Here is a 14,777-nt window from a genome sequence, read left to right on the forward strand (position 1 = left end):
ATCTCCACCTTGCGAAAAATCTCCAGGACCTCTTTTTCCTTGTCTTGCTTCTTTGGTTTCTCTAACCTGCTAGGAAAGGGAGGTGGATTAGTTTTAGCTGTAGGAATTGGGTTCGAGGGTACCTTTGCATTTTTGTTGTCTGTGCCCTCCTCTTCCAATTCTTTCTCAATCCGTTCCTCGTCCTTGTCTTTAGGAATCACCGGTTCGGGTCCTTGAACTTCCTTGCCACTCCTTAAAGTCATTGCACTTACATTCTTTGGATTTGCCTCAGGTTGAGATGGCAATTTTCCTTGAACTTGGGACTCCAAACGGTTGATTGTTATAGCCATTTGATTCATTTGATTTTGCAATGATTGCACCTGTCCCAGTTGATTTCTCATGCTTTGCAGGTCTGAATCCGTCTTTTGTTGATTAGCAAGTAATTGCTTCATCATCTCTTCCATGGACGGACTTGAGTTTGAAAGTGGTGGTGGGCGATGATGGTACTGCTGTTGGTGTCCTTGCTGTCTATTTGGCACAAAGTTAGACTGCCTATTTCCTCCATAACTAAGGTTGGGGTGATCCCTCCAACCAGGATTGTAGGTACTTGAGTATGGGTCGTACGGCTTTCTTGGCGCGGGCGCGTGGCCAGCCATGTTCACCTGTTCAGCAGTTTCTTCTTGAACCAATGGACACATTTCCGTAGGATGACCCACGGCAGTGCATACCCCGCACACTTTGGCTTGCGATGTATTCCCCACAGCTAGTTGTCGCACAAAAGATGTCAATTCGGAGAGTTGCTGTTGAATAGAGGATGTTTCTACCTCATTCACCCTACGCGTCGGGATGTCCTCTCTTGAACCAAACTGCTGTGAGTTCTCAGCCATCCCTTCAATCAACTCCCAGGCTCCTCGAGGAGTTTTGTTCACCAACGCTCCTCCACTTGCAGCATCGATTATACTTCTGTCCCTGAAAAGTAATCCCTCATAGAAATATTGGATGAGTAGTTGCTCACTTATCTGATGTTGAGGGCATTTGGTGCACAGTTTCTTAAACCTCTCCCAGTACTCATAGAGAGACTCGCTTGGGTGTTGTTTGATGCCACATATCTCCTTCCTTAGGCTTGCAGCTCGAGATGCCGGAAAGTACTTTTTCAAGAATTTTTTCTTCAATTGGTCCCACGTGGTGATACTACCAGGCGGTAGGTAGTAGAGCCAGTCTTTCGCGGAGTCCTTCAAAGAGAAGGGGAAGGCCCTCATCTTTATTTGCTCTTCAGTAATTCCCGGAGGCTTCATACTGTTGCAAACGACGTCAAACTCTTGCAAGTGCTTGTAGGGCTCCTCACCTGGTAGACCATGAAAAGATGGCAAGAGATGAATTAGACCAGATTTTAGTTCAAAGGGAGTGTCATCATTTAAATGTGGAAAAGTAATGCACAAGGGCTGCTGATTTAAATCAGGAGCAGCCAACTCCCTTAGTGTTCGTGCATTTGCCATAGTGACTTCCTCTTGGTCTGAATCACTTGAATTGTCACCAGACAAATTTGTCGGCTCAACCTCTGGATCAAGTTCCTGAGGTGCAATATCGTATTGCTCCTCCCTGAGCCGCCTGGTTTCTTTTCTCGTTCTACGCGCGGTCTTCTCTACTTCAGGGTCGAAAATTAATTCGCCTGTACGAGAAGAGCGAGGCATAAACTAGAAAAATACCAGAAAAAAAATGAACTTAAAAAGAAACAAATGATTAACGCCAGTCCCCGGCAACGGCGCCAAAAATTGACAGGTGTCGAGCCTGTGCAATAATAAATACCTACTCGAGAAAAATGAATTTTCTGTGTATAGTAGTGAGTAGGGTCGAATCCACAGGGACTGGGAAAAATTCGATTCTTTTCAAGTTCGGGACACGGGGGATTTTTATCAGAAATAAACTAAAAATAATTAAACAATTTAACTAAAAATAATTAATTAATTAATACAATTGTAAATAGCAATTAAATAAATGATAAATAAATTCTAGCCAAGGATACAACTACGCAAACACAGTCCATTCATCCGATCATTAATGCAAAGAAGGTTCACTTAATTTTATTAACAGGTTAGTTATAGTCGCCGATAAACTCTAACGACCAGCTTTTCCTTAATTTATTGATAACCAAGGTACGACCGTTGATTACCCCTAACCAGGAAATACTCCTAAGTACGACCGTAGGAATTAATTTCCTAATTGCATTAAAAACTAGAAAAGCCTAACCCAAATTAATAACACGCTACGAGGGTTATTTAAATCAGATTGCATGTCCCCCTAGTATGTGAAAATACTAGTTGTCACTAATATTAACCAACTAAACAATTACGGATTTAATTGATTAATTTGACAGGAGATTAATAAGTCAAATTGCACATCGGGCCCTTGATATCCAATTAACAAAATAATCCCATGGAAATTAAAATAGAAAACATGCAAATATTAACAAATTAAGGAACACGTAAAATTAATTAGATCTCACAGATATTTGGGACTGCGTCTTCGCGTTGATCCTTGACTAGAGGAGAAGATTAGCCACGCCTCATAAGAAAATTCCCACGCAATTTAATTGAATTCGAAGACATAAATAACTCTTGCTAGTAACTGAAAATGAAAATTTGATTCTCCGTAATCTAATGAAATAGAACTAGTTTCATGAAAGAAACTAGTCTAAAGGAAGAGATGGAAGAAAAATACAAAACAAACCAACTGAAGAGATCTTCACACCACACAAAACATGAAAGAACAAAATCCTATTTTATGACTAAAACTACCTATCTTCCTCTCCGTAGAGAGAAACTAATCTAATGTCTTATATAGCACTCGTCTAGTGCCTTTCCCTTATTTTATTTTAGCACTAGTTTCCTAAGAGAACTAGTGACGTAGGAAGCTAAGTGGAAAAGCTCAATCATCAAAGCCAACACCTTGACTAATGAGTATATCTCCCACAATAAGAACAAACTTTCTACGTGGTCCCCGCTTTGATTTCTTATTGCTAGTGGATTTCATCATATCAATTCAATTCTTCATCAGCAATTCCGTAGGAAGCTAAGTGGAAAATCTCAATCATCAAAGCCAACACCTTGACTAATGAGTATATCTCCCACAATAAGAACAAACTTTCTACGTGGTCCCCGCTTTGATTTCTTATTGCTAGTGAATTTCATCATATCAATTCAATTCTTCATCAGCAATTCTGTAGGAAGCTAAGTGGAAAAGCTCAATCATCAAAGCCAACACCTTGACTAATGAGTATATCTCCCACAATAAGAACAAACTTTCTACGTGGTCCCCGCTTTGATTTCTTATTGCTAGTGGATTTCATCATATCAATTCAATTCTTCATCAGCAATTCCGTTGGTTTGCACAATTTGGGCTGATGGTGGAAAGCTTTTAGAAGCTTTCACGTGTGGAGAAATCTTCTCAAGAAGGTCCCCTTTTAGCACTTTTCTGCTTCACTTTCTGAAATTATATCCAAATACCAAATATAAATATATATTGACAATTAAAACAATATTTGGCAAGGATAAAGAGGAAAATTAACGATAAAATTATTAACAATTAATACCCTATCAAGTGCCACTTCTATATTTATGCCAAGTGTCCTATTTATTTAATTTGTCATACGTCGTTTATTTAAATTTCTTCGACCATCACGTGATTAGTGGGATTGGCACTGGATTTGGCACGGAATAGTGGCACAGAGGATCGCAACTGCCATTCAACTCCGTCAATGTATATACTAACAATATAGGAGAGATTAATCCATAAACATATGTGTAAACAATGGTGAAATATACAAAGGGGAAAATGAACTGAAAACACCAGTTCATCACTCTTCTGCTCTACCAACTTTGCTCCAAAATGCAACTGCAGTTCTTGGCTTCATGCTATCGGAGCTGATGTTCCTCAGGAAGTTTCTGTACCACTTGGCGGAGGACCTAGGAGTTCGATTCAAGGTTGCACGATCAACAGAATAAAATCCAAACTTTACATCATAACCCGATGACCATTCAAAGTCATCCATCAATGTCCAGACAAAGTAGCCCCTCACATCTGCACCATTTCTGTCAGACAAAAGTATGTAAATTGATCAGCTATTCTAGCAAAGATTTTAAGTACGAAAGAAAGCATGCATCAAGAAAAACATGAAATCATGAATCTTTTTTGTACGAGAGGTGATATGATTTGTTTAAATGCATTCATACCTTGCCCGAAGGATGAGAGGCAAAAGGGGAAGGCTTGCAGGCTATAGCTTCTTAAAGAAAAAATGTTCCAATAGTGTTGAAAAATTTATAAACCATTTTTAGTTTCTAAGTCAGTAGAAAAGAGAATATTTATCCCATAATTGGTGAAGAATCTGCTCGACAAAAGCATCATTAATGGCAGTATATGAGGATAGATAAATGTGACTACAATCATGGGAACAATACCACCTCATGGCTCGAGCCAAGAAGGCAAGGTATGCTTTGTGGAATGCAATTCGCTTGACATCAAGTTGGAAGTCATCAACTTGTTCTTGTTGTGGAGGTGTAGAATAACCTACAGATTAGTTAAAATTATGAGTTCTCAATGGTAAGACAAATGATAACAGAAGCATGTTATCGAAAGTATATTTTTACCATTTTCAGTAATAAACATAGGCTTGTTATGGTATCGATTCTTTACATAGTCCACAATCTCTTCCATTCCTCTTGGAACAACAGAGAATGTTGGCAACCCTGTCTGTTTAAACCAGAAAAAAAATCATGAGGAAAAAAAAAACTAATCTTCAGAGTCATATAGCAATCTGAATTTGATATTTCAGCGAATATCTGATTCTCGTACCGGTTCCCCAATCAAAACACCACCACGCTCTGCAATAGTACAGACAAAGCCGCAGATGGCACGGTCTCCACCAGGGGCACAGGCAGAGTCGGAGCTGGCACAACTTGAGCGTATGCAGTCCTTAGCATAAAGAGTTGCATAGTGGTTCAGTCCAAGGAAGTCAATGCTATCCCTTATGAGCAGCCTTTCTTCTGGTGTAAATTTGGGTAACTCATTTCTGTGATAGCGACGCATTTCTGGAGGATAATCACCAAACACTAGAGGATCGAAAGCCCTGTTTTATAAACATAGCACATCAAGAACGTGTCATCTTGTCTTATTTTGATTTATTTCACGTAGAGAAGCTTCTTGATTTCAATCTTTCAATCCAACGAGGCTTCAATCGCGTGAGAGGAGAGGACAGTAAAAGCTCCCAATCGCAGGGTAAATGGCACAGCTTAAGGAGGAGATGTCAACACTTACCATGCCACATTATTAGCCAATGCCCTCTTTACAGCTTCCTTGTCATGCTCGTCATCAGTAAATGGTTCGTACATAATTGCATGGACCACAATTCCAATTACACCACCTTGTTTGGGCTGTCCCAAGATTGGTATGACAAAAAAAAGTAGTTTAGCTGTATAATCCAGTAAAACAGCGGATACTGTATATCATTGATGCCAACGAGGTATTTTACTTGCCTGAAACTGCTCGCGGTAGAGTTTGGAAGCCTTGGCATGGGCAAGTAACATGTTATGCATTGCAATCAGGGGCTCAGTATCTGAATTACCAGCTGAACAGTTGCCAAAAGGAGGGGAGCAATGACCTGGAGGATGTTTTCCCCTTTCATAGGCAAAATCTGCAGCCAAATTTGGTTCATTGATGGTCACCCAATACCTCACCCGATCACCAAAATTCTTGAAACAAGTTTCAGCAAAATGGACGAAGTCATCCCTAATTCAATTCACATAGACCCAAGATTTTGATCATATTGCGGAGTTATATACCATTCACATAAAATCCATAATCAGAAATCCAGCATAATATTAAGTTCAACATACTGAATCAGAGGATTTAGCCAGCCCCCATATTCGTCACTAAGCACTTGGGGTATGTCCCAGTGGTGAATTGTCACAAAAGGCTGAATGCCTGCGTTGGATACAATGTGATCTAAAGCTCTCAAGCGACACAGTAGTAATAAATAAGAGATGAAGGGTGGAAGAAACATGTGATGTTTGCTCAATACTGATAGGGTGTTAATTGTTGGTATTTTAATTATTAATTTTCCCTTCTATCCCTGACAAATATTGTGTTAATTGCTGATATTTACTCATATTTGGTATCGGGACTTAATTTCAGGAATGAAGCAGAAAACTACCAAAAAGGAGGGACTTTATGGAGAATATGGAGACTTCTAAGGGTTTCAATCCTTAGGCCTTGGATTGGTGGGGACCACAAAGCTATAAGTCATTTGGGCTCTTAAAAGAAAGCAACGTAGAGAGACTTGGAAGAAGGAATTTTGGAGACTTTGTCCACATGTGTGGGGACCACCAGAGAGAGCTTTGAGTCATCTGACTTTTGGCTTTTTAAGGGGAGGACGTACAGAAGAAAGGGGACCTCTAGTTTAGCTTTTTAGTTTAGTTCTAGTTTCCTTTCTCTGGACTGGCCTCTGACACACGCCAGGTGTTCGACAATATTCCCCAACGGGAAAAACATCTTTTATTCCTTGCTTTCTAGTAAAAACGCAATGCCTTTGCAATCCAGTACTTTTGGCTGCAATTCAACTATGAGGAGTGGCTAATTTCTTCATCTAGTCAGAGGTTAAATCGAAGCTTTGGTTCGACAAAACTGTGAGATCGAATTGATTTCCCTACGTTCTTTAATTTGCAAGTGTTTATATATTTCCTGTTCACTTATGCATATGATTATTTCTTGCAATTAAATACTTGATCACTGTTTAATTGTGTGAGTAATTAACAGCCATCTAAGAGTGCTCAATCCGTAATTGTTGGGTAATTTTAGTGCATGTGGCAAGTGATATGATTCAATTGTAGTAGAAACTTTTGAGTCGTTGTTGCGGAAATATATGATATAGCCTAAATAAACCGAGCGTGTGTGTTTGTTGGTTATAATTGGTGGCCAGTCTAATGATTAATGCTGTCAATAGGTTAAATCCTAAGAGCGTGTTTAGGACTGCTTAATTGGCTAGGGCAATAACTACAGAGCTTGTTGTGGTTATCGAATCAGTAAGGTTAGGCAGGTTGTCAGAGCTTGTTGACAACCATAACCAGTTTATTTGTAAATGAAAGATTTTATCTCTGCATCTGTGATCAGTGATTCGAACCATAAGTGGAGATTATACCTTTGACTAGAGATTTTCCTTCCGTCAATTTACTTTATATTTTTAATTTGAGCAATTAAATTAGACAGTTCCATATCAACTTCCCCCATTTTTATTTAATGTTACATTCATTCAAAATAAATTCCCAAGTCCCTGTGGATTCGACCCTGCTCGCTGCTATATTCGAATTTTGTCTTTCACGTAATTAATACACTTTGGTATATCGGATCAAGCAAACTCTGGCACCAGGGTGAAGCTAGTAACCCATTGCACAGCCTAAGTCCCTGCTCCAGTACCATAGTGGACTTAATTCGTGACTTAAGAGTAGGAATTTTATTTTTGCTGGTTTGACACCCAACAAATTTTGGCGCCGTTGCCGGGGACTTGGTGTCAAAATAAATTTATTTTCTTTGAATTATATTTTCTTTGTTTATTTTTTATTTTTATTTTTATTGTTACTGGTTTATGCCTAGATCTTCTCGTACAGGTGAACTGCAATATAATCCTGAGATAGAGAAAACTGCTCGTGCATTGAGAAAAGCAACAAGAGAACGAGCAGAGGCATCCTCCTCATCTACTGGACATAATTCAGTAGTAGATTTTGTGGATTCATTTAGTGAGACGGAAGAGATAGATAGCACCATGGCTAATGAACGGACATTGAGAGAATTGGCTGCACCAGATTTAAATCAACAGCCTCTATGCATTACTTATCCTACATTAGAGGTTGCATTTGAGTTAAAATCTGGACTAATCCATTTACTTCCTTCTTTTCATGGCTTACCAGGTGAAGATCCCCACAAGCATCTCAAAGAATTCCATGTGGTTTGCTCGACAATGAAACCTCAGGGAGTCACAGAGGAGCAAATTAAATTAAGAGCCTTTCCATTTTCCTTAGCCGATAAAGCTAAGGATTGGCTCTATTATCTGCCCTCTGGGTCAATATCCACATGGACAGACATGAAGAAGCATTTTCTAGAAAAATTCTTTCCTGCATCCCGAGCTGCAAGCATTAGGAAAGACATCTGTGGAATTCGACAATTCAATGGAGAGACTCTACATGAATATTGGGAAAGATTCAAGCAACTATGTGCTAGTTGTCCTCATCATCAAATTCCTGACCAACTCCTCATCCAGTATTTTTATGAGGGTCTGTCCCAAACTGACAGAAGAATTATTGATGCTGCCAGTGGGGGCTCCTTAGTGAATAAAACACCCACGGAGGCAAGAAATTTGATATCGAGTATGGCTGCAAATGCTCAACAATTTGGAGACAGGCAGGATAACACGACTCGTAGAGTCAATGAGGTAAGTAATTCTACAATAGAGCAAAGATTAGATTGTCTAACTTCTTTGGTTGAAAAGTTAGCTATAGGACAAATGCAGCAATTGAAAACATGTGGAATCTGCTATGGTTCGAGTCATCCAACAGATATGTGCCCCACACTCCAAGATGATTCGACTGAGCAGGCTAATGCAGTTGGATTTCCAGGACCACCTCAGAGACGGTATGATCCCTATGCAAACACCTATAATCCAGGATGGAGGGATCATCCTAATTTTAATTATGCAGTAAGGCCACCAGGATTTTCACATCAGTCACAATATCAACCTAGACCTCAACTTTCACAGCAACAACCTGCTCCTAAATCAGGTATGTCACTTGAGGATATTGTGAAATCTTTGGCTACTAACACTCAACAATTTCAACAGGAGACGAAAACTAGCATTCATAATTTGGAGAATCAAATGAGCCAGTTAGCTTCCACAGTCAATAGATTGGAATCCCAATTATCTGGAAAGCTACCTTCGCAGACAATTGTCAACCCCAAGCAAAATGCTAGTGCCATCACATTAAGAAGTGGCAAAGAGTTGCCTGAGCCGAGCAAGAAAATTTCTGAACAAGCAATCGAGGAAGAGCTCGAAAAAGAGGGGAATGTGTCTCAACCTAGAGCCTTGGAACAACCAGATTTTGGAGAAAAATCAACACAAGTGGTTACACCTCCGCCTCCATTTCCTAGTCGACTGGCAAAGTCCAAAAAGCAAGAGCACGAACAGGAGATTTTGGACACTTTTCGAAAAGTTGAGGTAAATATCCCTCTTTTAGATGCAATTAAGCAAATTCCTAGATATGCTAAATTTTTGAAGGAATTATGCACTGGTAAGAAAAAGTTGAAAGGAAACGAGAAAGTGCATATGGGAGAAAATGTTTCGGCAGTTTTGCAGAAAAAATTGCCTCCTAAATGCAAGGACCCAGGTATGTTTACTGTCCCTTGCAAAATAGGTAATATTAAAATTGAAAAAGCTATGTTGGATTTGGGTGCTTCGATAAATGTTATGCCTCGTTCTATTTATAATTTGATGAACATTAGGCCTTTAAAAGAGACGGGCGTAATAATTCAACTGGCTGATCGATCAAATGCCTATCCTGATGGAGTTTTGGAGGATATTTTAGTGCAAATTGATAATTTGATTTTTCCTGCAGATTTTTATGTGCTTGATATGGAGGATGATAATTCTAATTCATCTCCAATACTGTTAGGGAGACCATTTTTGAAAACTGCTAGAACAAAAATTGATGTTTTCACTGGCACATTGACTATGGAATTTGATGGTGATGTTATTAAATTTAATATTTATGATGCCATGAAATATCCTGGTGAATCTCATTCAATTTTTGTTATAGATGTAATTGATTCTTTGGCGCAGCAAAATTTTGAATTTAATAATGACGATGCGTTGAAGGTTGCTATTTCTACTGGTCTCTGTCAGGAAAATTTGCAAAAGATAAAAGGGAAGTTTGTTTTTCCTTTTGAATTGCAGGAAGTTATTTTTGAATTGAATTCTCTTTGCCCAGAATTTTCCAATGTGTCTTACTTGGAATTACCTCTGTCTCATTCACAGCTTTTGCCATCTATTGTGCAAGCCCCGAAGGTGGAATTAAAGCAGTTACCGGATAATTTAAAGTATGCATTCTTGGGAGATGGAGATACACTCCCAGTAATAATTTCCAGTAAATTGACTGCTTTAGAGGAAGAAAAACTAATTCGGGTGTTGAAGGACCACAAGGAGGCAATAGGATGGACAGTGGCTGACATAAAAGGATTAAGTCCAGCCACTTGCATGCATCGCATCTTGTTAGAAGATGGTGCTAAGCCTTCGAGAGAGGCTCAACGGAGATTGAACCCACCAATGATGGAGGTAGTGAAGAAAGAAGTTTTAAAACTTCTTGACACAGGTATAATCTATCCCATTTCGGATAGTAAGTGGGTAAGTCCTGTTCAAGTAGTTCCTAAAAAGACAGGAATTACTGTTATTGAAAATCCTAAAGGTGAGTTAGTGCCCACTCGAGTTCAAAATGGGTGGAGAGTTTGTACCGATTTTAGAAAATTAAATGCATTAACTCGTAAAGATCATTTTCCATTGCCTTTTATTGATCAGATGTTGGAAAGGTTGGCAGGAAAATCTCATTATTGCTGTCTTGATGGTTTTTCAGGTTTTCTACAAATTCCAGTGGCGCCTGAAGATCAAGAGAAAACCACATTTACTTGCCCTTTTGGTACATTTGCCTATAGACGAATGCCTTTTGGTCTTTGTAATGCGCCTGCTACATTCCAAAGGTGTATGGTTAGTATATTTTCTGATTATGTGGAGAATATCATAGAAGTGTTTATGGATGATTTTACTGTCTATGGTAATTCTTTTGATGAATGTTTAACTAACCTCACAAAAATTCTTAAAAGGTGCATTGAGACTAATCTTGTTTTAAATTATGAGAAATGCCATTTTATGGTGGACCAAGGCATAATTTTAGGCCATGTGGTATCTGCAAAAGGAATTGAGGTAGATAAGGCTAAGGTAGAAATTATCAAATGTTTACCTTACCCTGCAAGTGTGTGGGAAGTTCGCTCTTTTCTTGGCCATGCAGGTTTTTATAGGCGTTTCATCAAAGATTTTTCAAAGATATCCCATCCTCTATGCAAATTACTTCAAAAGGATGTGGTATTTCATTTTGATGATAATTGCAAGAGTGCATTTGACACGCTCAAGGGATCATTGACTTCAGCACCAGTGGTTCGACCACCAAACTGGAGTCTTCCTTTCGAGATAATGTGTGATGCCAGCAATTTTGCTGTTGGTGCAGTACTTGGCCAGAAGGAGGGCAGAGCTTCTTATGTCATTTATTATACCTCGAGGACCTTGGATGGTGCCCAGTGCAATTATTCGACTACGGAAAAGGAGCTTTTAGCTATTGTTTTTGCTTTAGAAAAATTCCGTTCTTATTTACTTGGCACTAAAGTCATTATTTATTCTGACCATGCAGCTTTGAAATATTTGCTCAACAAGAAAGAGGCCAAACCACGACTTATAAGGTGGATTCTCCTATTGCAAGAATTTAATTTGGAAATTAAAGACAAAAGGGGTGCCGAAAATATGGTTGCTGATCATCTCAGTCGTTTGATCAATAGTGAAGGACCTGCTCCCTTGAAGGATAATTTTCCAGATGAGCATCTTTTTGTAGTTCAAAAGACAACTCCCTGGTATGCTGATTTAGTGAATTATCTGGTTACTAGAACGCTACCTAATGATTTGTCTAGAGCTCAAAAGGAAAAAATTAAAAGTGATGTTAAATATTATGTGTGGGACGAACCATACTTGTGGAAATATTGTTCTGATCAAATTATTCGCAGGTGTGTGTCTACAGAAGAGGTTCCATCAATTTTATCTTTCTGTCACTCATATGCGTGTGGTGGACATTTTGGCCCTAAGCGAACTGCAAGAAAGGTTTTAGAGTGTGGTTTATTTTGGCCAACTTTGTTTAGTGATGCATACTTATTTTGTAAATCATGTGCAAATTGTCAAAAGACAGGTAATTTAAGCCATAGAGATCAAATGCCTCTTACTCCTATACTGGTTTGTGAAATTTTTGATATATGGGGTATAGATTTTATGGGTCCATTTCCTTCCTCTTTTGGTAATATGTATATATTACTTGCAGTTGATTATGTCTCAAAGTGGATAGAGGCTAAGGCAACTAGGACTGACAATGCTAAGGTTGTAGTTGATTTTATTAAATCTCATATTTTTGTCAGGTATGGCACGCCAAGAGCAATTATCAGTGACCGAGGGACACACTTCTGCAATCGAGTAATGGAAGCATTGTTGAAGAAATATGGCGTCACTCACCGAGTTTCTACGTCCTATCATCCGCAGACTAGTGGTCAAGCAGAAATCTCCAATAAAGAAATCAAGTCGATACTTGAAAAGACGGTGAATCCCAATAGAAAGGATTGGAGTTTGCGCTTAGATGATGCACTTTGGGCTTACCGTACAGCTTTTAAGACCCCCATAGGTATGTCTCCTTACCGATTAATTTTTGGCAAACCTTGTCATCTACCTGTGGAATTGGAACATAGGGCATATTGGGCAGTTAAAAATTATAATATGCGGATGGATGAATCTGGAGAACACAGGAAGTTGCAATTGCAAGAGTTGGAGGAAATCCGAAATGATGCATATGAGAGTTCTTGCATTTATAAGGAGAAGACAAAAGCATTTCATGATAAAGCAATTTCAAGGAAAATTTTTTGTATTGGTCAAAAAGTACTTCTTTTTCACTCTAGACTTAAACTTTTTCCTGGTAAATTGCGTTCTCGTTGGATTGGACCTTTTATTGTGACTAATGTGTTTCCTCATGGTGCAGTAGAAATTCAAAGTCTTCACACTGACAAGATTTTTAAGGTTAATGGTCATCGTCTCAAACCTTTTTATGAAGGATTTCAAGTTAATAATGTTGAGGAGGTGACCCTTGCAGTGCCTGAACTCTCTGATTGAAGCATTATTTTGTCTAGCCAAAGACTTTAAAGAAAGGCGCTTTTGGGAGGCAACCCAATTGTTCATTTTAATTGTTTGTTCAATTCCGTGTGGTAGTTTAGAGGTGTTCTCCTTGAATTCGACTAATTTTGGGTTTCAGTTTTCGTTTTTGCCGATTTATAGGTGCCCTTCAGTTTTGACGTGCCCGCGTGATGACGTGCAGGAAGCTCACAATGAGAATCGTCCGAAAGCCACAGTGAAACGCGACTAGAAAACGCGAGTTGAAGGCGCGTTTTCAATCGCGTTTTCACTCCTGCGAGATTTGTGCACAAAACGCGACTTATAAAACGCGAGTTGAAGGCGCGTTTTCAATCGCGTTTTCACTCCTGCGAGATTTGTGCACAAAACGCGACTTATAAAACGCGAGTTGAAGGCGCGTTTTCAATCGCGTTTTCATTCCTGCAAGATTTGTGAAGGAAACGCGACTTATAAAACGCGAGTTGAAGGCGCGTTTTCAATCGCGTTTTATGTGTCCCAACAAAGGCTTCAGAAACGCGATTTCAGCTCATTTCTTCCTCTCTTCTTAGTTTTCCAGGTTCAGACTTTGGAGGCTCGCATGGTCAACGTCGATGCCAATGTCGCCGGCATGGCACATGATTTGGCGCAGTCTCTGTTTCTTACAGGCTTTGCACCTCCGTTTCCACCTCGCCCTTCACTATGCCCCGATTTCAGGGAAGTGTGGTTGCTTTCCCTCTCACTTTTGCTTCACTTTTGCTTTTTATTTGTCACATTGAGGACAATGTAGGATTTAGGTGTGGGGGGAGCAGTTATGGTGCTAGTGTCTTTCATTCATTTTCTTTTTCTTCTTTTTAGTGATTAGCTCGTATGTGATGCCAAGTTTGATGTTGGATTGTTGCCTTTATTTCTGCTATTGCCAAGTTTTAATAATAAAAGGGTACCAAGTTAATGTGGTTGAATCCAAAAACATCTCTTTGGTGAATATCAATGATTGTTTTACTCTTATAATTTTTGGTTAACTTTCCTAGGCATAGGGAATGATTATTGGCATTTTCGTGTGAATTGGTCCGGTTATTAACTTTAGTTCTCCATGTTTGAAAATGAGGCTAGCTGATGCAAGTTTTCTTTTGGTTTTTGTGTTATATTGAGTTTTTGTGATTTTTAGCTATGAATAAACTTGACTGTACTTCGCTATTAGTTACTACTGAGTAACCGGGGATCTGCACCTAAAAGTGTTGATTCTCGCGTCAAAAGGTAGTAACTTCTATGAGTACGTGGTCACGTGGCGATAGAAGCTGAGTAACCGGGCTCCTTCATCTGGCCAATGTTGGAGTTCGCGTCAAAAGGCTCAAATGGCTAGCGACTAAGTCTTTTGTTACTATTGAAAGAAAAAAAAAAGGAGAGAAAAGTAGAAAAAATGTGAAAAAAAGTTGAAGGTTGTGTTAGTGTGTAATAAAAGTCAGCTTGCCGAATTATGGATTTAATGTTGAGATTTTGGTTAATAGTTGGACCATTTGCTGATAACTGTTGTGTGTCATTCCTTTTTCTTAGATTAGTTAACCTGGAATTAGAGGCATTTGTGGTTTAGAAGCTAACCGGAGTGATGTTTCTTGGACTTGACCATTGATGCTTGAATATTATTTTTCTTGGTATCTTGGCAATTTGTTGGATAGAGCAATAGCCACTATCAAATATTGGTGTTTGTTTCTTGTTCTCATGCTTGAGGACAAGCATGGTTTAGGTGTGGGGGGAATTGATAGGGTGTTAATTGTTGGTATTTTAATTATTAATTTTCCCT

General features: G+C 39.0%; 2 protein-coding genes and 1 non-coding gene across 3 annotated transcripts; 2 read left to right on the plus strand and 1 right to left on the minus strand.

Moving 5' to 3' along the window:
* Nucleotides 1-411: 411 nt before the first annotated feature.
* Nucleotides 412-6,034, minus strand: LOC113782623 (beta-glucosidase 18-like). Its single transcript, XM_027328498.1, has 9 exons — nt 5,868-6,034; nt 5,508-5,760; nt 5,290-5,405; nt 4,828-5,101; nt 4,623-4,725; nt 4,437-4,542; nt 3,850-4,067; nt 708-1,324; nt 412-507 (listed from the first exon to the last, which is right to left on the minus strand). The coding sequence occupies exons 1-9, from the start codon at nt 6,032-6,034 to the stop codon at nt 412-414; spliced, it is 1,950 nt and encodes a 649-aa protein (XP_027184299.1).
* Nucleotides 997-1,103, plus strand: LOC113748467. Its single transcript, XR_003464325.1, has one exon. It is a non-coding gene; the product is annotated as a small nucleolar RNA R71 (small nucleolar RNA).
* Nucleotides 6,035-7,612: 1,578 nt separating the features above from the next.
* Nucleotides 7,613-12,982, plus strand: LOC113782624. Its single transcript, XM_027328499.1, has 6 exons — nt 7,613-8,229; nt 8,317-8,455; nt 8,513-8,801; nt 8,919-9,892; nt 9,947-10,516; nt 10,991-12,982. Exons 1-6 carry the CDS (start codon nt 7,613-7,615, stop codon nt 12,980-12,982), a joined length of 4,581 nt encoding a protein of 1,526 aa, XP_027184300.1.
* Nucleotides 12,983-14,777: the final 1,795 nt, after the last annotated feature.

This window comes from Coffea eugenioides, chromosome 9, assembly GCF_003713205.1.
Source record: "Coffea eugenioides isolate CCC68of chromosome 9, Ceug_1.0, whole genome shotgun sequence".
Taxonomy (NCBI): domain Eukaryota; kingdom Viridiplantae; phylum Streptophyta; class Magnoliopsida; order Gentianales; family Rubiaceae; genus Coffea; species Coffea eugenioides.